The sequence below is a fragment of the Cucurbita moschata genome, unplaced genomic scaffold (genome assembly GCF_002738365.1).
Source record: "Cucurbita moschata cultivar Rifu unplaced genomic scaffold, Cmos_1.0 Cmo_Scf00038, whole genome shotgun sequence".
Lineage (NCBI taxonomy): Eukaryota > Viridiplantae > Streptophyta > Magnoliopsida > Cucurbitales > Cucurbitaceae > Cucurbita > Cucurbita moschata.
The window spans coordinates 1,436,173-1,457,677 of NW_019268554.1; the positions used below are offsets into that span (position 1 = coordinate 1,436,173).

Sequence of the window (21,505 nt, forward strand, 5' to 3'; positions counted from 1 at the left end):
TGTGCATGTGATTGTATTTCTCGACTTCAACAATGGAGACACTTACTGAATATTTAAATATTAACGAATAATATTTTTCAAATAAATATATAAACTATGGATAAAATTTTTTAAAAAAAAAAAACAAAAAGAAAAAAAAAAAAACGTTTCCAAATAAGTGGGAAGCAAATTTCAGACGGCAACGGTCTTCGTTCACGCAATGCAAAGAAAAAAAAAAATCAATCTCTTTCAGGCAAATGAATGGCGCCACGAGATCAAGCCAAGAAGCTGCTTGCTGTCTCACGCAACGTAGCGAGCCTCAGAGCCACAAGAGTTAGCACTAAGATTCCCATGGGGCCGCAACCCCAGCCACAATAGGTATCAGGGCTCCTTCTTCAAACCTTCCTTCTTCACCTTCACAACCCACCCACCAATCATGGAGGCTCTGATCCGGAGCCTCGACCTGAAACCACCCCATATTTCTCCATTTTCACTCGATCCCTCCAGACCCATTTCGTCTCAGATCGGTTTCTGCCGGTTCTCGAGCTCCGGCCGGCGTGGAAGCCGGAAATGGAGAGTGGTTTCCGCCGCGAGCGAATTTGGAAGTGAATCTGCTCGGCAGAGACTTGTTGGGCCTGTTGGGAAATGGGTTGTCGGCTTTGCTGCTGCTGCCACTACTTTGAGCTCTGTTTGCTTTGATTCCCCTGCTTTTGCTGAATCTCTTACTGTTGCTTTTCCAGTTTCGCGCACTCCTGAGGTGACATTTCTTCACGTTTCTTCTTGATTGTTGCGTTAATTTACTCCATATGTAGTTATGATCAGAGCCATGAATTGATTTTCTTGTAAGTTTCATTGTTTTGAAACTTTCTTTTGGCTTTTCCCATTTGTGATCAAATAGGTTTTGCTAAATGGTTATCTTTGTTAGGTGAATACAGTTCAAAGAACTCTGATTGAGGCGTGGGGATTGATCAGAGAAACATTTGTAGACCCAACTTTTAATCATCAAGGTTCGTGATTCCTAATTTAGTCTTGTCAATAGAATCTTCAAATGTCGAATAAAGAAGTTGTAAGCCTCGAAAATGTTAGTCAAAAGTGACTCAAGTATCGAATAAATGGTGTACTTTGTTCGAGGGCTCTAGAGAAGGAGTCAAGTCTCGATTAAGGGGAGGCTGTTCGAGGGCTCTATAGGTCTAAGAGGAGGCTCTATGGTATACTTTGTTCGAGAGGAGGATTGTTGAGGATTGTTGGTGGGAGTCCCACATCAGCTAATTAAGAGAATGATCATGGGTTTATAAGCAAGGAATAAACCTCCATTGATATGAGGCCTTTTGGAAAAACCAAAAGCAAATATATGAGAGCTTATGCTCAAAGTGGACAATATCATACTATTGTGGAGGTTTGTTATTCCTAACATGGTATTAGACTCATGCTCTTAACTTAGTCATGTCAATAGAATCCTCAAATGTTGAACAAAGAAGTTGTGAGCCTCAAATATGTTAGTCAAAAGTGACTCAAGTATCGAACAAAGGGTGTATTTTGTTCGAGGGCTCTAAAGAAGGAGTTGAGCCTTTATTAAAGGAAGGCTGTTCGAAAGCTCTATATGTCTCAGGGGAGGCTCTATGGTATACTTTGTTCGAGGGGACTATTGTTGGTGGGGAATCCCACATCAGCTAATTAAGGAGACGATCATGGGTTTATAAGTAAGGAATACATCTCTATTGGTAGGAAGCCTTTTAGAAAAATCAAAAGTAAAGCCACGAGAGCTTATACTTAAAGTAGACAGTATCATATCATTGTGGAGGATTGTGATTCTTAACCCGATTAAATCTCTGTGAAATGAGCCATGAAAAGGTCCATAAGATAGATTTGTTCATATGGTGATTCTAATGTGGTTAAATTATCTAACTCTAACACAGAATTGTTCCACTTATGCAGATTGGGACCTAAAATTACAGCAAACCATGGTGGAAATGTTTCCTTTGAAATCAGGGGATGCAGCATATAAGAAAGTCAGTGCAATGCTGTCAACACTTGGAGATCCATTTACTCGTATAATAAACCCAAAGGTGTTTGTATGCTATTTTGAGTTGGAAAACATTCTTGTTTGGCTTTATCTTCAAAAGAACTTACTCACTTATCTGATGGTTTGTATGTCAGGAGTATCAAAGTTTTCGAATAGGCAGCGATGGCAACTTGCAGGGAGTAGGTCTGTTCATAAACGTTGAACCGAAAACCGGCCATTTGGTACGAAACGTTCTTCGTAATCTTATCTCTTATTATGATTCCAAATGTTTCTTGCTTTCTTCAAATTTTATCTATCACTAGCAGATATTGTCCTCTTTAGGCTTTTCCTTCCAGGCTTTCCCTCAAAGTTTTACAATGCTTTTGCTAGGGAGAGGTTTCCACATCCTTATAAGGAATGTTTTGTTCCCCTCTCCAACCAAGGTGGGATTTCACAATCCATCCCCTTGGGGGCCCAGCATCCTCGCTGGCACTCCGCCCGATGTCTAGCTCTGTTACCATTTTGTAATAGCCAAAGCTCATCGCTAGCAGATATTGTCCTCTTTGGACTTTCCCTTTCAGGCTTCCCCTCAAAGTTTTAAAACGTGTCTGGTAGGGAGAGGTTTCCACATATTTATAAGGAATGCTTCATTCTCCTCCCCAACCAACCAATGTGAGATCTCACCGATGGTGGTTCGGTGTGAGAAGCACTCCACATTTTTAGCACAACAAAAAGCATATTAGTTCTATGGTAAAAGAGATTTTTCTTGGATATTCAGTGGATATAACAAGGAAAAAGACAGCATTTGTTATCCAATCACCAATTTACTAAACGTTTTCCCTCTTGGTCCTGCCTGTATTCATTGACATTGCAGATTGTTTTATCCATGATAGATGGTAGCCCTGCTGCACGAGCTGGCATACATGAAGGAGATGAGCTGGTTGAAATTAATGGTAAATTCTTTTTCCATCAGTTTATTCTTCAGTCTGTGAATCTAATCCTATCCTTTTAAGATATAAAGATGAAGTTCTAACTTTCGGGTCCAAGCCCACCACTAGTACATATTGTCTTCTTTGGGCTATCCCTTTCGGGCTTCTCCTCAAAGTTTTTAAAACTCGTCTGCTAGGGAGAGGTTTTCACACCCTTATAAAGAATGTTTTGTTTCCTCACCAACCAATGTGGGATCTCACAATTCACCCCCTTCGTGGCCAACGAGATGCTGGCACTCGTTCCTCTCTTCAGTCGATGTGAGATCTCACGGTTAGCGTGCAAGACGCACGGGTATCCATGGTATCCATGAATCCAGACGTATTTTTGTTAACCCCTGTTACTAAATCATTATTCAGGCTTCTTGATAGCTATTCAACTTCACTGACTTTCATATTACTTTCAATGAAAAACTCGTCTGTGGTTCAATGGTTTGCAAAAGAAGGTTAAAGGCAAGATACAAGCCAATCTGTTTCAGCATTCATGAAGTTCTTCACTTCAGATAATAATGTCTGCATTTTTCTACTATCATAATTCATCTAGATCTCACCTCTTTTCTGCAGAAAATTTTCTTTCCCATCTCATTGTGTATGGTTCAACCTAACTTAACTATTTTTGAGGCTTCAGGGGAAAGACTTGATGGAGTTGATAGTGAAACAGCAGCCCAAAAACTCCGAGGTCGTGTTGGAACAATTGTGACCGTGAAAGTTCATGATGTAAGTACTAAATTGTTGTTAAAATGTTCACTCTGAACATAAGCTCTCGTGGCTTTGCTTTTGGCTTCCCCAAAAGGCCTCGTACCAATGGAAATAGTATTGATTACTTATAAACCCATGATCGTCTCCTTAATTAGCCAATTGTAGGACTCCCTCCCACCAATCCTCAACAATCCTCCCCTCGAACAAAGTGCACCATAGAGCCTCTCTTGAGACATATGGAGCCCTCAAATAGCCTCCCCTTAATTGAGACTCGACTCCTTCTCTGTAGCCCTCAAACAAAGTATACCCTTGTTCGACACTTGAGTCACTTTTGACTACACATTCAAGCCTCGCAACTTCTTTATTCGACATTTGAGAATTCTATTAACATGGCTAAGTTAAGGGCATGGCTCTGATACCTCTGATACCATGTTAGGAACACAGATCTCCACAATAGTATGATATTGTCACTTTGAGCATAAATGGTTACATATTCATTGAGCGATTTTACTTTTCAGGTTAAAGATATGAGCAACTCAAGCATAAGAGAGGTACTAAACCACTCAATGGCAAAAGCCTACCCTCTTCTACGTTTATAAAGTTTCTACTTCCTTGACAATTTCACATTTCTTGCAGGTCAAAATACCAAGGGAATACATTAAACTCTCTCCAGTATCCAGTGCAATTATTCCTCATAGAACACAAGATGGCCAATTGTCCAAGACTGGCTATGTTAAGTTGTTAGCGTTCTCCCAGGTAAATGCTGACCAACATCTTTCAAGTGTGTTGCTTTTGTCTGGTTATAGTATCTTAGGATCATGACTATTGAAGACATGCTTTGTTTTTGTCTTATATTGTCAGACTGCAGCTTCTGACATGGAAAGCACAATTCATCAGATGGAAAGCCAGGGTGTGCAGTCTTACATTCTTGACTTACGGAACAACCCAGTAATTCTCTAGTTTGCTGAAAGTGATTGTTTTCTTTCAAGTAAAAGCTCAACGTGGGGTTCACTAATTGGTTATTGCTACTCGTTTCAGGGAGGGCTTGTAAAAGCAGGACTTGAAGTTGCCCAAATATGGCTAGATGGGGATGAAACTCTAGTGAATACAATCGATCGAGACGGGAATATGTTGCCTATTAATATGATTGATGGCCACGCTATAACACACGATCCGCTCGTTGTGCTTGTAAGTTCTTGTTTTTAGTTTATACACTGTTTCTTTAGGTAGAAGTCTGAGTAGTATGGGATAAATGACTTATGCAAGGAGAATAAGAAGAATGTGCTAGGTGCAATCTTCTGAATGGGTTAGAGGTAGTCTGGCTCTAATGATATCCATAATCTGATTGCAATGAAAGTCCTCCTATTTGTTTGGTTAGCTATACTGTAGTAAGGGGAGTGTTGTGTGCATGTACTTTTGGGGCCGACAAACTAGGTGTGAGATCCTACATCAGTTGGAGAGGGGAACGAAACATTCCTTATAAGGGTGTGAAAACCTCTCCCTAGTAGACGTGTTTTAAAATCTTGAGGGAAATTCAGAAAGAAAAGCTCAAAGAGGACAATATCTGATAGCGTTGAGCTTGGGTTGTTACCATAGGGAGAGTTTTCCACACCCTTGTAAGGAATGTCTTGTTCCCTTCTTCAACCAAGGTGGGATCTCACAATCCACCCTCCTTGGGGGCCTAATGTTCTCGCTGGCACACCGCCCGGTGTCTGGCTCTGATACCATTTATAACAGCCCAAACTTACCGCTAGCAGATATTGTTCGCTTTGGTCTGTTACGTATCATCGTCAACCTCACGGTTTTAAAACGTGTCTATTAGGGAGAGTTTTTCACACCCTTACAAGGAATGTTTCGCTCTCCTCTCCAACCGATGTGGGATCTCACAATCCACCCTCCTTGGTGGCCCAGCGTCCTCGCTAGCACACCGCCCAGTGTCTGGCTCTGATACCATTTGTAACAGTCCAAACTCACTGCTAGTAGATATTGTCCGCTTTGGCCAGTTACGTATCATCATCAACCATCAACCTCACGGTTTTAAAACATGTCTACTAAGGAGAGTTTTTCATACTCTTATAAGAAATGTTTCGTTCCCCTCTCCAACCAAACTGGGACCTCACACCCTTTTAAGAGGAGAAACACATAATTAGGATATGGGTTGATCGTCTGTTTGAGTCATGGTAACTACCTACTTAGAATTCAATATCCTTCGAGTTTCCTTGCTAGCAGAGTCCGAACTAGCTTAGGATATATTTTGAGTTTTGCAATGGGTTTGTTTCTTCCAATCTGTGTTCTTCGTCTGTTCTAGTCTATGTTCTTTGTTTCTAAATAGGAGAAGTCTTATCTCATATATTCTTTCACTGTTTGTTTGGTGGAAAGTGTTGGGGGCATCCCAATATAAAGTAAGAATAAAGCTAAATGCCGCATTTGGTTTCAAAGGAACCAAAGATTCTTTGAAGAAAAATACTTGAATTGGAATGAAAGATGGGATGTAAATGAGAAGTGAAAAAGTTATTGAATAGGGAATCAATCAAGGTTCTATTTGACTCGGAAACAGCTCGGTTCCTTTCTCTAAACTCAAACCGAGACCAAATTGAGAAGTGGAAAACAAATTAGTCCTGCCAAATTAACCAAAGAATTGACCAAGATATCTAATTAATCATTAATCCTATTACATCATATGCTAGTGAAGTGCAATTGGAGGAAAGAACTCATTTGTTTAGGATGGCTTATGGGGATATCATTGAGGACCAAGAAATGAGGATAAACTTCTTTTGTTGCATCTTGGTGTATGAGGGACAATTTCCTTGATGGATTGGTAATTGGACAGAAGGGGTACTGTAATAGCCCAGGTCTGCTGCTAGTAGATATTGTCTGCTTTAGCCCGTTATGTATTATTGTCAGTCTCACGGTTTTAAACGCGTCTACTAGGGAAAGGTTTCTACACCCTTATAAGGAATATTTCATTCCCCTCTCCAGCCAATGTGGGATCTCACAATCCACCCCTCTAAGGAGTCCAGTGTCCTCGTTGGCACACCGCCCGGTGTCTAGCTCTGATACCATTTTTAACAGCCTAAGCTCACCGCTAGTATATATTGTCCGTTTTGGCTATTACGTATCGTCGTCAGCCTCACGGTTTTAAAACGCGTCTACTAGGGAAAAGTTTCCACACCCTTGTAAGGAATGTTTCGTTCCCCTCTCCAACTGATGTGGGATCTCACAATCCACCCCCCTTGGGAGCCCACGTCCTCGCTGACACACCGTCAGGTGTCTAGCTTTGATACCATTTCTAACAGCCTAAGCCTACCTCTAGTAGATATTGTCTGTTTTGGCTCGTTACGTATCGCCGTCACATCACAGTTTTAAAACATGTCTACTAGGGAAAGGTTTCCACACTCTTATAATGAATGCTTCGTTTCCCTCTCCAACCAATGTGGGATCTCGTAATCCACCCCCTTGGGGGCCCAGCATCCTCGCTTGCACACCGTCCGGTGTTTGGCTCTAAATACTGTTTCTAACGGCCCAAGCCCATTGTTAGTAGATATTATCCGCTTTTTTCTGTTACATATCACCATCCGCCTTACGGTTTTAAAACACGTCTACTAGGGAAAGTTTTCCACACCCTTCAAAGGAATGCTTTGTTCCCCTCTCCAACCGATGTGGGATCTCACAGGGACTGATGTTATCGATGCTTTTGCAGATTTAAAATTACTTCAAAGATCAGTTTGTTCCATGATGTCCTATCTATTATTGTTTTCTTATGGATGATGATCAACTCGTTGTTTCGTAGTATTTGGCTGATCCTTTGTGTGTATTAGCTAATAATTTGTCATATTCTATTTGGCTGATCTTTTTAGAGTACCCATACTCTTTATGTTCTTTTTATGGGTTATGTATATTTAATCTTTTGTGCATATTCTTAGTACAGGTCAATGAGGGTAGTGCTAGTGCAAGCGAGATTTTAGCGGGAGCACTCCACGACAACGGTCGAGCTACTCTCGTGGGGCACAAGACGTTCGGGAAAGGAAAAATTCAGGTATTGTTATCTAGTAGAGAACAATGTGTTCTTTCAACAAAGCATTTTGTGCTTCCTATCTGTGTTCTCTCTCCAAATCTTAGATGGTTATTTGTAACGGCTCAAACCCACCGCTAGCCGTTACAAATATTGTCTTTTTTGAATTTTTCCTTTCAGGGTTCCTCTCAAAGTTTTTAAAACGTATCTGCTAAGGAGAGGTTTTCACACCTTTAGAAAGAATGTTTCGTTCTCCTCCCCACCGATTGGGATCTCACAATCCACCCCCTTCGGGGCCCAGCATCCTCGTTGGTACTCGTTCCCTTGTCCAATCAATGTGGAACCCCCTCAATCCACCCGCCTTCAGGGCCCAGCGTCCTTGCTGGTACACCACCTCGTGTCCACCCCCCTTTGGGGCTCAGCCTCCTCTCTGGCACATCGCCCGGTGTCTGGCTTTGATACCATTTGTAACAGTCCAAGCCCACCGCTAGCAGATATTGTCATTTTTGGGCTTTCCCTTTCAGGCTTCCTCTCAATGTTTTTAAAATGCATTTGCTAGGGAGAGGTTTCCACACTCTTATAAAGAATGTTTAGTTCTCCTACCCAACCGATGTAGGATCTCACAATCCACCCCCTTCGGAGCCCAGTGTCTCGCTGGCACTCGTTCTCTTCTCCAATTGATGTGGGACCCATCAATCTACCCCCTTCGGGGCCCAACGTCCTTGCTGGCACACCGCCTCGTGTCCACCCCCTTCAGGGCTCAGTCTCCTCGCTAGCACATCGTCCGGTGTCTGGCTCTGATACCATTTGTAAGAACCCAAGCCCACCACTAGTAGATCTTGTCCTCTTTGGGCTTTTCCTTTCGGGCTTCCCTTCAAGGTTTTTAAAACGCGTCGGCTAGAAAGAGGTTTCCACACCTTTATAAAGAATATAAAGAGGTTTCGTTCTCCTTCCCAACCGATGTGGGATCTCACAATCCATCCCCTTTGGGGCCCAACGTCCTCGCTGACACTCGTTCCCTTCTCCAATCAATGTAAGACCCCCCAATCCACCCATCTTCGGGACCCCGCGTCCTTGCTAGCACACCGCCTTATGTCCACCCCCTTTGGGGCTCAGCCTCCTCGCTAGCACATAGTCCAGTATCTAGCTTTGATACCATTTGTAACAGCTCAAACTCGCCGCTAGTAGATATTGTCCTCTTTGAGCTCTCTCTTTCGGGCTTTCCATCAAGGTTTTTAAATGCGTCTGCACCCCTTTAAAGAATGTTTCGTTCTCCTCCCCAACCGATGTGAGGGCTCTTAGTGTCATGCCCATTAAAAGGGATACTTTTAAATCCTAAAACCATCATCTATCATGCCCCATTCTGTACAATACATAACTCCCCATTCTGTACAATACATAACACCAATAGCTATGCTCTTGTTTGTTGCAGAGTGTGACAGAGCTTCATGATGGCTCAGCTTTATTCATCACGGTTGCAAAGTACTTATCCCCGGCACGTCACGAGATCGATCAAGTTGGCATCGTGCCAGATATCCAATGTACAGCGGATGCGCTCAACTCACCAAGAGAAGTTATAGGTAAAGACAGGAGCTCACGCACACCCCTTGAAGCTGATTCTTGTATCATGATAGCTGAGCATGAATTGGATATCCAACAATCTAAAGGGACTGCCTCCTGAAATGATAGGAATTGTCTCACTTTTATAAGAATTTGAATGTAAATATGGATGGTAACTAGAAAGGCATATATGTATATAGATGAATGATAGAAACTCGACCGTTTGATCGAGGTTCGTTGGGATTTACTCGGATTATAAATATCAGGTCAATATAGTTGTCGATTCCTATATCGCTTGTCGATTCGTGGGTGTAATCGACATGTACTCCCTCATTATTCCGACATTGTGAGATGAATAATGTGTTCCTCACAACTCCTTTTGAAAATGTTTCGTTCATTGAATTTAAGTGTGAGATCTCAAATCGGTTGGAGAGGGGAACAAATCATTCTTTATAATGGTGGGAAAAACTCTCCCTAGTAAATGTATTTTAAAAGTATTGAGAGAAAGCCCGAAAGGGAAAGGCTAAAGAGGACAATATCTACTAGCGGTGGGTTTGGGCTATTACAAATGGTATCAGAGCCGGACACCAGACAGTGTGCCAGCAAACACGCTGAGCCCTAAAGGGGGTGGACACTGGGCCGTGTGCCAGCGAGAACGTTAGGCTTCGAAAGGAATGGATTGTGAGATCATACATCAGTCAGTTGAGGAGGGAAACAAATTATTTTTTATAAAGGTATGAAAACTTTTCGGTAGGAGTGTTCTAAAAATCTTGAGAGGAAGTCGAGAAGAGAAATCTCAAACAGAACAATATCTGTTAGGTGGGTTTGGGCTGAAATGCCACTCGAGTTGAAAAAATTTACAACCCAATAAATTGATTTGAGTCTAAAAATTGTCAACCCGACTCAACTCAACCCTCAAACACTCGTAGCAAAAGTGAATTGGAACCTGCGTGATCAATCCATGACCAAGATGAAACTAGGCAATGGTCTGGACTAATTGACATTGAAGAATCAGCAAATGTGTCGTGATTAGGGTTGAAATGTCACTCGAGCCCATCCACGTATCAATTGTGATCGAATACTCGATATGTATTTTAAACTAATCTTTCAATTTCATATTATTCCAAAAAAACGTTTTAATCCAAAAAAAAAAAAAAGAATATTAACTTTATTAGTTGGAAAAAAAGAAATTTAATAAATTTAATAAGATGGAAATCTTTATTTGATGGTATATAAAAAATGGCACATCACATATAAGAAAAAAAAAATCTCCCAAATAATCACTCAAGAATTACATCACATTATAAGTATATCAATTTTTATATAATAACCCAAATTAGAACAAATCGCCGCAAGAACCACATTCCGGTGACCGGCCGCCGGATGCCGGAAACTTCATCAATGCCTGAGAAGGTGAAAAAGAGAGAGGAGAAGAGAGAAACCAACGACGGAGCCAGAGATGGGAAGAGAGAACCCAGATCCAGCCTCACGCGACGGAGCAGGCGCCGGAGCGAAGTCTTCTCCGAGCCCAGAAACCAGGCTGCCGGCGGAGAAGACCGCGAGGATCAAAACGGTGACGAGGAAGGCGTTGGAGATGAAAACTCTGGCCATTGAAGAAGAACGGATTAGAAAATTGAGAGAAAAGACAGAGAGATATTGAGAGAGAGATTGATCGGAGATGCAGGAGTGGCGGAGAGAGGGGCTGAGAAAGGGAGTTATATAGGAGAAGGGAGCGGCGCGTGGACCCCACAGAAAAGGGGCGACAGCGAGTCAAAAAGGTGAAACGGCTACGTTACAGCTAAATGTGGTTTTTCAACATTATTAAAAAAAAAAAGAATAATAATAACGGTAAGATTTTTCTTTTTCCTGTTTATTATTTTTATAAAAAAAAAATTATGTCATTCTAACAAAGATTAAAATATATATATAATATAAACTATTAATTATTGTTAATTTATTCATATTATTATAAATTAGAAATTAGAGTGGAATCAGTTTTTTTTAATTATTATTTGTTAATCAAATTATTTTTCCTATAATAATAAATAAATATAAATTTAATCTAATCTAAGTGGATTCTTTTGAAAATATATTTATATAGTGTGTCGAGAAATTAGGCGGCGTTTTCGATCTTATTTATCTAACGGACAGAAATCTCTCTCCACTCTTTTTCTCATTTCCCGCTTAAACATAAAACTCTCGTCATTATTTATATATATATTTTTATTTATTTTAAAATAGAGGCAAAATAGAGATATTTTATAATATATTAAAAAATGGTAAAGAATTATTATTATTATTTAAATAATTTAATTTGTTTAAAAACAATAAAGAAAAGAGGTAGAACGTGGAAAGGCGGTGGTAGGGAAACAGGGTGCGGACGGCGCGTAGGAGATTTTGTCACGTTGATGACGGCGTTCACATTTTCGGTTAGTTCAACCAATCCAGATTTGTCTGTCGGTACCGCCGGAATTATGGAACCGGACAACGTGCCCAAAATCTTTTTTTCTCATATTTTAAAAAATATTTTTACTTTTTTTTTTTTTTTTCTTATTTTCGTTCTTATGATTTTGTCTATTTTACCCTCCTTAAATGTATTTATTTTCTAAATTAGTCCTCTTAAAAACAATAATATTGTCTAGGTGTACTATTATTTTAGATTTTAGATTTAATTAATACAAAATTCTAATTTTAATTCATATTTTTTAATTAAAAAGTTTTAAAATACCATTCATCTTTAAAAAAAAATTAAAATATTTTAATACTTTGTTTTAAAAAGTATTTTCCAAATATTGAGATTTCAAAATTTTATTTTTAAAAACAAATTAAAAAATACTTTACTAGAAATGGAAATGGAAGGAGTAAAAAGAGATTTCTCTGTTAAATAAGTACTGAATTTTCTATTATATATTATAAATATTATTACTTTTGTATTACAATATCTATAATTTTAATATTTAAATTACCATGTTATTTTTTATTTTTGTTTGTAAACATTGTATTACGTTTTTTCATTAAAAAAAAATATATATTGTACCATGGAGATGGTGCGTTTCTCTGAAAAAAAAATTATTATTTTAAAAAATAAATAAATAACTAAAAAAATCTCATTGTAAAACCAAATCCTCTCTACTTTGGTACAATGAGGAGTTTACTATAGTCAGTGCAGGAGATTTGTGGAACTAATCATGCTTTTACGCATGCACCCAGAAACATAAGTCGACTACTGAGTCACTCTGGCTCAACTGCACCACCTAAGAAGCAAGCAATTATAGCGAGCGACGGGCATGTCCTCATAAAAACCCGTCCGTATTCCCACAAAAGTAAATTAATGGAAAAACTCTCGACCCCTACCGCTCCTAACATCTCTAGTTGGGAATATACCTGTAACCACAAAATTAATTCTTCTCTCAAATCAAATATTTAACTACTTATATATTTTTAAAAAAAAAAAAAAATCATTGATCATTAGATTATTTTCCTAGAAAAATTAAAATACAAAATACAAAATAAAAAATAACAAACATTATTGGGTTTTTTTTCCCACAAAATTAAAAAAATAAAAAATAATAATTCAGCCACAAATTTTTTTTCTAAATAAATTGAAATTAGTTAAGTTCCTAAAACCATGCTCAACCACTGATTTAATAATAGTCTATTATTAACTATTTTATTTCCAAAAATAGACCAAATTTCAACCTATAAATCTCTCCCTTCACCCCTCATCTTCCTCAGACCTGCATTCCATCTTTACTTTCCAACACAAAAAACAACAAAAAAAATCCCAAATAAGATCAAATAAGGGAAGATTTTCCCCATCCTCAAGCAGGTCTTTCTCTAAACTCTCCTTTGCCCCTCTCCCCTTCCGCCATGGAAATGAAGACGTTCGCCGTTGCCACCTTCGTTGCCGTTGCTGCCTCCCTGAACATCGTTTTGGCTACTAATGAAGCAGCAACATCCCCGGCCCCCGGCCCGTCCAGCGCCGCTTCTGCTACCTTCCCTGTCGTCGGGACGTTGCTAGGTGCATCTGCTGCCTCTCTCATTGCATACTGCCTTCAGTAAACTGAGATTATCAGTATGAGGAAGGGGCTTATAAATAAACCAATGTGGGGTGATGATTCTTTATTATGTTCTTTTGTTTTGTTTTTTTGATTCATTGTTGTAATAAATTTGATCCCTTTCCAGTTTGAATGAAATGAAAATGATATGTTCAAAGATCAAACAATGTTGATATGCTCGTATCCTCAAATAATACTTAATCAAACAAAACCACCCAGAATGAACCAACAGATTTATTGTGTAAATTATGAACACATTTTTGGAAATGTTAAGGATACTATGATCCTCCGTTAGATTTCTGCGACGATACCAGACTCTTTGTCAACCAGATCGCTGTTTCTCTTGACGATACGGCGTCTTCTCCAAATGGACTCAGCACACCAGCAAGTTCTTCGAGTTTGTCTTGTTTGAGTAACCGTGCACATAGCTCGAGTAGGGACTCGAGCGCATCGGCTCTTTGTTGGCTTGGATAATCTGATTCGGTACTATTGTGCAGATGAATGTCTTCGTTTGCAATGATCTGTGGCGTTCCTTTCTCCGATGACATGCCATCGGTTTGTGCACTTTCTTTCTCAGATGATATGTGCTCTGTTTCGGGAGTTTCTTTCTCGGATGTCAAACAGTCAATACGAGCACTACAAGCAACTTCTGTATGTCCTTCAACGCTTTCCTGGTTTATGAAGCTTCTTGGTTCGACATCCAGTGGATCGACAGCATTCAGTAAGCATTGATCATCAGATGATCCAGATTTTTCAGCACCAGAGGACATCAATAATTCCATGAAGCTCCCTTCACTAGATTCAGCCTTCATACCATTTCCATTCGAAGCCTGTCCGCTACAACTTGTTTTCGGGTCATCCAGGTTCACCGTCTTGACGTCAAGCTCGGATAATCGTTGAAAGTTTTTCGAATGAGATTCTGTCTCCAGAGAATTCACACTATTTTCCGAGGTATTGATGGAAGATTCTTCCCCTCCATTCTGTTTATTGCCATTGCAAATGGATGTCGCCGATGCAGACGTCATTAGCCCATCAGCCTGACTATCAACACGATCAGATGTCGATATTTCATCAGGAAAGGATGTAGGATCCACCATCTTCGTCTCGAGTATGTCTTCTGAAATAGCTGTCAATAACATATTTTCATCGGTGGTCGATGAGTTGCTAGTTTGTACGTCACAACTTACTCCAACCATATCGATATTTTCCAGCAGGTTGAAAGCTACGCTCAGTTTGGCCCGGCTCTCGTGTCCACTATTCAATTTGCTAGAAGGCGATTTCCTCGGTGTTCTATCCTTCGAGTTTATAGGTAAGGGATATATCGGTAGTATATTAGCCGAAGCATTGCGGCATTGAAGGACATATGGTTGCAAATGTGGATGCCTCAACAGTTCAGCAGCCTAATAGTTAATCCAAGCTACAAATTAGAAGGGATCTTAATATCCGAACTGAAATAGTACCGATTGCATCACTCACCGTTGGTCTGTGTTCGGGATTCTTCCTTAGCATGCTCTTGATGATTTGTTTCCTGCAAGTGGAAACCGAACAGTCTCAAGTCTAAGAACAGCTGATTTTAGCGGAAAACTCGACCGAACTGGAAGAAAGGCTTACAATGTAGAGGAATAGACAATTGGGAGAGGAGAAATGCAGGATCTGTTAATTTTATTGATAAGGCCAGCCATGTCCTGTTGAATTACGCGTAAATCAATCCGATATCGAGAAAAACAATGAAATTCAAGAGGTGAAGCTTAAACATACCGGAGCCCGAAATGCTGGTTGATGAGCAGAAATTTCGAACATACAGCAACCTGGAAAAAGCAAGATTTATTATTGATGTCCATGAATATCGACCACGAAAATATGATCGTGCCTCCACACAAACTCTTACCAAGTGACCATATATCAGACTTGTATCCATACGGTATATCTGCAAGGAGCTCGGGACACATATAATTCGGAGTGCCAACAACCTACAAAACATATATTAGCGTCCACACTTGGCTACTTTGAACAGTAACTATTAAATTATAACTTCAACTCTATGATCTTGTGATAGACTATTGGGATAGGGTTTATTAGTTACAGTCAGTTGGATGGTTTGTGTGAGATCTCACATCGATTGGAGATAGAAACGAGTGTCAGTGAGGACGCTGGGCCTCGAAGGGGAGTGGATAGTGAGATCCCACATCGATTGGAGAGGGGAACGAAGCATTTTTTATGGGTGTGGAAACATCTCCCTAATAGACACGTTTTAAAAATTTTAGGGGAAGTCCAAAAGGGAAAGCCCGAGGACGTTGGCCCTCAAAGGCGGGGTGGATTGTGAGATCCCATATTGATTGGAGAGAGGAACGAGTGCCAGCGAGACGCTGGACCCTGAAGGGGGTGGATTGTGAGATACCACATCGACTGGAGAGGGGAACGAGAGTTAGTGAGGACGTTGGGTCTCGAAGGGGGTGGATTGTAAGATCTGACATTTGAGGGGAAGCTCTCCCTAACAGACGCGTTTTAAAAAACCTTGAGGGGAAGCTCGAAAGGGAAAGCTCAAAAAGAACAATGTCTGTTAACGGTGGGCACGGGCTGTTACAGTTAGAGTACGGCTGATACTACCATTAGGAATAAATCGATAATAGTTAGTGAATTGGAGGACCCCTTAACGTAACCATGTTTTAGGGATGTCATTCCATAGCCCGCTCCCACCAATGCCGAGCTTTGGGACGAGGGTTTCAAGTGAATAAGTTTTCAATTTATGAGCTTGATCGAAGACCTTAAAAGATATCTCCATACATCTAAAGCTCACATCACATAGGCACCATTTTTTGTGGGGGCGGGGGGTCGGGGGGAGGGTGTTAAAGCTTCTTCCAAGCGAATGCCAAACAGATCAAGTGCTTCCCTCTCCTACCAACAGCTCCGTCCCCGTCCCCGTCCCCAAAAGCCACCTAGTCCTCAAAGTGAAACAAAGGAAACCGTAACCCCTACTGAATCCAGTGGCTCCCAAGACGCCTTTTCAACCGGAAAGCCTTTGACTAACTAGAGGTAGAAATAACCAGGCTACAAGAGTTGGTTCAGAGCTACATAACAGCCACAATGCAACATTTGAAGAGGAAAAATACAGGCAGTTAGTAGTTATGTGGCCAATATCATGGGCCCAATGGGATCAATCTATACAGAAGTAGGACACTGACCAGGCCCGGGCGACTGTTTACCAAAAACGATAAGATCATAGGTGGATAGTGGAAGTGAAACGTCCTAAGTCTTCAGTTATATCAGCTTTCTACTGCAAAATTATGACAAGAAAACGTTGCATCCTTACAGATGAAGCAAGATCTTCTGTATTAAGTAGTTTTGCAAGTCCAAAGTCACCTGGGCAGGAATTCAAGATATTAGCACTTACAAGAAGAAATAACTAGTAAAGAAAATCCCGTCCTAATAAAACTGTAAGTCATCGTACCAAGTCGGATATCATTGTTCTTCGTAAGAAAAATATTCGAACACTGGAATCGAAGAAAATTTAAGAAAACAAAAAAAATCAGAACCATTAATGAGATTTATAATCACAAGATTGTGTAGGTTAATACTCAATATAGATACCTTAAGATCTCTATGTAGCACTCGATTTGAGTGCAGATAATCTATAGCAAGCAACAACTGTGCCAACCATTTGCAAAGTTTCTGAGACAAACAAAAAAAATTGACAATCAGACGTAGATTCGAAAGGAAAATATAACCAGCACGGTTACAACTTACGTCCTCAGGAAAGTATGTTCCTCTAGCCTTTTTTATCAAATCGGACCTGCTCAACAAAAGAAAACAGGGCATCGGATTAGGCTCGAGTTTTCTTCTCTTTCTCCCTTTCACTACATCAAGAAAACTCGTTTATCGATTCAAGATAACTTTTGTTCTTCACTTAGTTATGTTTCTTTGGAGGGGAAATTGATAGGCATTGTTATAAAGGTTACATATTTTCCGCATTGAAGGTCATAAATGAAGCAAACTCCGAAAGGTTGTAAAATTTAAATAAACGACACTTACATGTCTCCGCCTTCACAGTAGCCCGTTACAATGCATATACAATCACCCTACAAAATAGAATGCCCAAAACATGCAACTTAGAGCTAGTGGAAAACAAGAGGTATAACCCTATATTTAAAGCTAAATATAAACACCCTTCCAAATACAAAATCCACTTTCCTCAACTAATCACTCACAAACTACCAATTCATTTCCTTCTAAAGAAAGACGGTATACATAAACTCATTCTAATAGCCCAAGCCTACTGCTAGTAGATATTGTATGCTTTGTCCCGTAACGTATCGCCGTCAACCTCACGGTTATAAAACACGTCTACTAGGGAGAGATTCTCACACACTTATAAGAAATGTTTCGTTTCCCTCTCCAACCGATGTGGGATCTCACAATCCACCGCCTTACGGCCCTGCGCTCTCGCTGACACATCTCCCGATGTCTGGCTTTGATACCATTTGTAAAAGCCCAAGTCCCTATTAGCAAATATTGTCCACTTTGACCCATTACGTATCGTCATCAACTTGACGGTTTTAAAACGCATCTACTAGGGAGAGGTTTCCACACCCTAACAAGGAATGCTTTGTTTCCCTCCCCAACTGATGTAGGATCTCACAATCCACCCCTCTTGGGGCCAGCATCCTCGCTGGCACATCGCCCAGTGTCTGGCTTTGTTACCATTTGTAACAGCCCAAGCCCCCGCTGGCAGATATTGTCCATTTCAGCCCGTTACGTATCACCGTCAACTTCACGGTTTTAAAACACGTCTACTAGGGAGAGGTTTCCACACCCTTGTAAGGAATGTTCCGTTTCCCTCTCCAACCGATGTGGGATCTCACCAGAACAGAGGAAACCAAAACCCACCCACCCCTATCTCCAAATTCTAATAGCAACTTTGTTACCAAATCGTGATCAAACCACAAAAACATAGGCGATGGAAAATTAACTAAAAAGTATAAAAGCTTCCAACCTCACCCATTATTCATTTTCTATGAACAAAGATCCTCTCCCAAACAAGATAAAAGTAAATAAAAAGGAAGAGGAAAAAGAAGAAGAATGGTAAAAGAAACAACAATTTACCTTATCCACCCATGAATCTTTGTACTCCACAATGTATGGATTATTTAGTTTTGCAATCAAGTTCATCTGAAATCGATATAGGAACATCAGTAACTGTCACTAACAAGAATATTTACGCGCATAGACTATTTTGCGTTTAAATCAGGCAAGAAAACATTCAAGCTCATGCCGAGAATATAACAAGACACCATTGTTTTTCTTTTGTTTTGTTTTTTTGAGTGTTCGAACCAGCTAAAAGCTCACCATGACTCAATTTATAATGAACACATCGAGTCCTACAAGTTCTTCCTCTCATAACACATCGTACGCTCATTTCTCGACTTAAATATCCTTTTTCTTTACTCCAACTTCTACACGATCTGTCGTGCCAACACCAAGCACTGCCCTTGAGTGCGACGCAGGCTGTTAACAGCCCTCTACTTATTAACTATTCACTTGTAGTTGGTGAATAATGAAGGAAGAAGAGTATCACTTTTATCAGCCATTGTAAGCACTTACGAACATAGGATTGTTGGGAAAGGAGTCCCACATTGGCTAATTAAGGCGTTGATCATGGGTTTATAAGCAAGGAATACATCTCCATTGGTATGAGGCCTTTTGGGGAAACCAAGAACAAAGTCATGAGAGCTTATGCTCAAAGGGGACAATATCATACCATTGTGGAGAGTCGTGGTTTCTAACATGGTATTCAGAGCCACGCCCTTAACTTAACCATGTCAATGTAATCCTCAAATGTCCAACAAAGTAGTTGTGAGCCTTGAAAGTGTAATCAAGAGTGACTCAAGTGTCGAACAGAGGGTGTACTATGTTTGAGGGCTCCAAAGAAGGAGTCGAGCCTTGATTAAGGGGAGGCTGTTCGAGGGCTCCATAGGCCTCAGGGGGGCTCTATGATGTACTTTGTTCGAGGGGAGGATGGTTGGAAAAGGATTCCCACATCAGCTAATTAAGGGGGCTCCAAAGAAGGAGTCGAGCCTTGATTAAGGGGAGGCTGTTCGAGGGCTCCATAGGCCTCAGGGGAGCTCTATGATGTACTTTGTTCGAGGGGAGGATTGTTGGGAAAGGATTCCCACCTCGGCTAATTAAGGGATTCATCATGGATTTATAAGTAAGGAATACATCGTCATTGGTACGAGGCTTTTTGGGAAAACCAAAAGCAGAGCCACGAGAGCTTATGCTCAAAGTGGACAATATCATATCATTGTGGAGAGTTAAACTAACCTCCTGGTGGGCGGTGCGCTTGAACTTCTCCGTTTGCTTTGCCAAGCGAATTTTCTTGAGCACATACCTAATTTAGAGAGAGTAATTCCCATTAATGAGAGAGAACAACACAAACTAGCCCTGATCTCACAATTTCACAGGCAACTAAGCATCAATGGAAGTATGAACATCAAGGATTTCATTTGCAGAACTCAGAAACAGTTGCTTCAAGAACCAAAATTAGTAAACAATTCTTACTTCTTCTTCTCAATCTTGTGGTAAACAAGAAAGGCCGATCCAAACGCCCCCCTCCCAATCTGCTCAATTACTTCATAATCTTCCATCTTGGTCTTCATATCTCCATTATCACTCTCCATTTCAACCTTCAAACGCCAAGAACAACACTGTAAGCCCAGAAATCAACTGAAATTGAAACCATTTTCCAAAACTCTCACAGGGTAACAAAAATTTCCCCAAAAACTATAAACCCTTTTACAATTATGAACAGAAGTTCCAGAATCTACAGAAACAAAAGCTTCTTAATAAAGAGAAAAAAGAGTTAGGAAGATGAAAAAGAAAGGCAAACCCAAGAGCTTTGCTTCCATTTACAGATTCATAAGAGCATCAAATTCAGAGAATAAAACGTTTTACAACGAAGAAGTTGAGATATCAACAACCCCACTTGAAAGAACAACAAAAAAACCCCAAAACCCTCACCCTTTTGGAAGATTTTGGAAGATTTTGGAAGAAATTGGCGATGGCGCAAAATTCCCACTTCAAGAACGCCTCGTTCAACTATTATGAACCCTTTGTTTTTGCCCTTCTCAGCAGCAGCAAGGTTTTGGGAAGAAGAAGCCGTTTTTCTCTCTCCTCTTTGTTTAAAACGTTAAGGCATTCTCAAATAATAAATAAATTTGGTTTTGGTCTCTCTCTCTTAGTCTTTATCTATCAAAATTGATGAATTTATTAGGAAAAAGAATCGAGTTTGCAGTTTTTTAATGTAATTATTGCACAGATGAAGGCTTTTCTGGGCTGTTAAATATTTGTTTATTTAAGAGTTCCTTTCAGTTTTTTATTGAATCATTCCTTTAGATTGGTTTTGGGTTTTTTTTATTTTTTTTAAAAAGTGCTTTAGAATTCAACTTCTTTCATTTTCAAGTGTTTTTTAGTTTCCAAAACTAAAAAAAATCAAATATTAAAATATTCATATTTCTTGATATATATATCCGAAAGTTTTATTGGTGTTCGTAAATTAATTTGAAAATTAGATACCAATATGAATAATATTTCCAAATGTGTTTTATGATATATTTATAATCATAAAATTAATTGTAATTGAAAAATTAAATATCTAAGTTAAATTTAAATCATATTTATAGGATGAAATATATTAATTTAAGAACCATATCACATTCCAGATGTGATGAAATAGAGTACATTTTAAATTTTAAAATTCAAAATTCAAAATCGGGATAAAACTAATAATGAAACAAAAACTCATTTTTCAAATATACTTTTACATAAATATTCTAGAAAAAAACAAAATCAAAAGTGTCTATTGTGTACACGGTTGAGTTGGGTTAGGAAAACTTTTGAACCAACCTGAAACCGTAAACCCTAATTTCGAGTAGGTTGGGTTTAATATTTAAAAAAAAAATATTTATGCACCATACACGTATCTTAATAATTAAAATCTCATAAAACTCAAATATCAAACATTCACGAGTCACAACACATCACTAACATCAGTTACAAATATCAATTTTTCTTCATTTTTATAATAATTTTAAAAGTAGGGTTAGGTTGTAATCCTATTTTTTAGTTAGTCGGGTTGACCTAACAAAAAAAAACATCAACCCGAGAACCAACTGGATCTTCGATTTTTCAAAAATTCAACCTTCCAGATCATACG

At 39.6% G+C, this 21,505-nt stretch overlaps 2 protein-coding genes across 4 annotated transcripts; one reads left to right on the forward strand and one right to left on the reverse strand.

Annotated features, from left to right (window-relative positions):
- Nucleotides 1-285: 285 nt before the first annotated feature.
- LOC111432408 (carboxyl-terminal-processing peptidase 3, chloroplastic) lies at nucleotides 286-9,608 on the forward strand. 2 transcript variants are annotated; one of them, XM_023069275.1, is made up of 12 exons: nucleotides 286-736; nucleotides 905-986; nucleotides 1,915-2,045; nucleotides 2,137-2,223; nucleotides 2,856-2,934; nucleotides 3,596-3,684; nucleotides 4,185-4,217; nucleotides 4,303-4,422; nucleotides 4,528-4,614; nucleotides 4,705-4,854; nucleotides 7,595-7,702; nucleotides 9,111-9,608. In XM_023069275.1, the coding sequence occupies exons 1-12, from the start codon at nucleotides 416-418 to the stop codon at nucleotides 9,357-9,359; spliced, it is 1,536 nt and encodes a 511-aa protein (XP_022925043.1). In that variant the 5' UTR covers nucleotides 286-415; the 3' UTR covers nucleotides 9,360-9,608. The 2 variants fall into 2 exon arrangements, with proteins under 2 accessions (XP_022925043.1, XP_022925044.1); XM_023069276.1 differs by lacking the exon at nucleotides 905-986 and having other exon boundaries at nucleotides 485-736; nucleotides 9,111-9,553.
- A 3,821-nt stretch (nucleotides 9,609-13,429) lies between these two features.
- On the reverse strand, nucleotides 13,430-20,543 carry LOC111432407 (serine/threonine-protein kinase Nek6-like). 2 transcript variants are annotated; one of them, XM_023069274.1, is made up of 14 exons: nucleotides 20,311-20,543; nucleotides 19,852-19,976; nucleotides 19,615-19,681; nucleotides 18,397-18,462; nucleotides 17,326-17,372; nucleotides 17,041-17,086; nucleotides 16,885-16,965; nucleotides 16,745-16,787; nucleotides 16,607-16,623; nucleotides 15,185-15,266; nucleotides 15,055-15,104; nucleotides 14,908-14,981; nucleotides 14,773-14,824; nucleotides 13,430-14,696 (listed from the first exon to the last, which is right to left on the reverse strand). In XM_023069274.1, the coding sequence occupies exons 2-14, from the start codon at nucleotides 19,968-19,970 to the stop codon at nucleotides 13,575-13,577; spliced, it is 1,866 nt and encodes a 621-aa protein (XP_022925042.1). In that variant the 5' UTR covers nucleotides 19,971-19,976; nucleotides 20,311-20,543; the 3' UTR covers nucleotides 13,430-13,574. The 2 variants fall into 2 exon arrangements, with proteins under 2 accessions (XP_022925042.1, XP_022925041.1); XM_023069273.1 differs by having other exon boundaries at nucleotides 16,607-16,656.
- Between the last annotated feature and the right edge of the window lie 962 nt (nucleotides 20,544-21,505).

Bases quoted from the DNA above. Each gene is read 5' to 3' on its own strand.
- LOC111432408 (XM_023069275.1), top strand. From the start codon at position 416: ATGGAGGCTCTGATCCGGAGCCTCGACCTGAAACCACCCCATATTTCT. The intron at 2,046-2,136 runs GTGTTTGTATGC...TTTGTATGTCAG, and splicing joins CTCGTATAATAAACCCAAAG to GAGTATCAAAGTTTTCGAAT. The intron at 3,685-4,184 runs GTAAGTACTAAA...TTTACTTTTCAG, and splicing joins TGACCGTGAAAGTTCATGAT to GTTAAAGATATGAGCAACTC.
- LOC111432407 (XM_023069273.1), bottom strand. From the start codon at position 19,970: ATGGAGAGTGATAATGGAGATATGAAGACCAAGATGGAAGATTATGAA. The intron at 16,657-16,744 runs GTACGATGACTT...ATTCCTGCCCAG, and splicing joins GAACAATGATATCCGACTTG to GTGACTTTGGACTTGCAAAA. The intron at 15,267-16,606 runs GTAAGGATGCAA...TATGTTTTGTAG, and splicing joins CAGAAGATCTTGCTTCATCT to GTTGTTGGCACTCCGAATTA.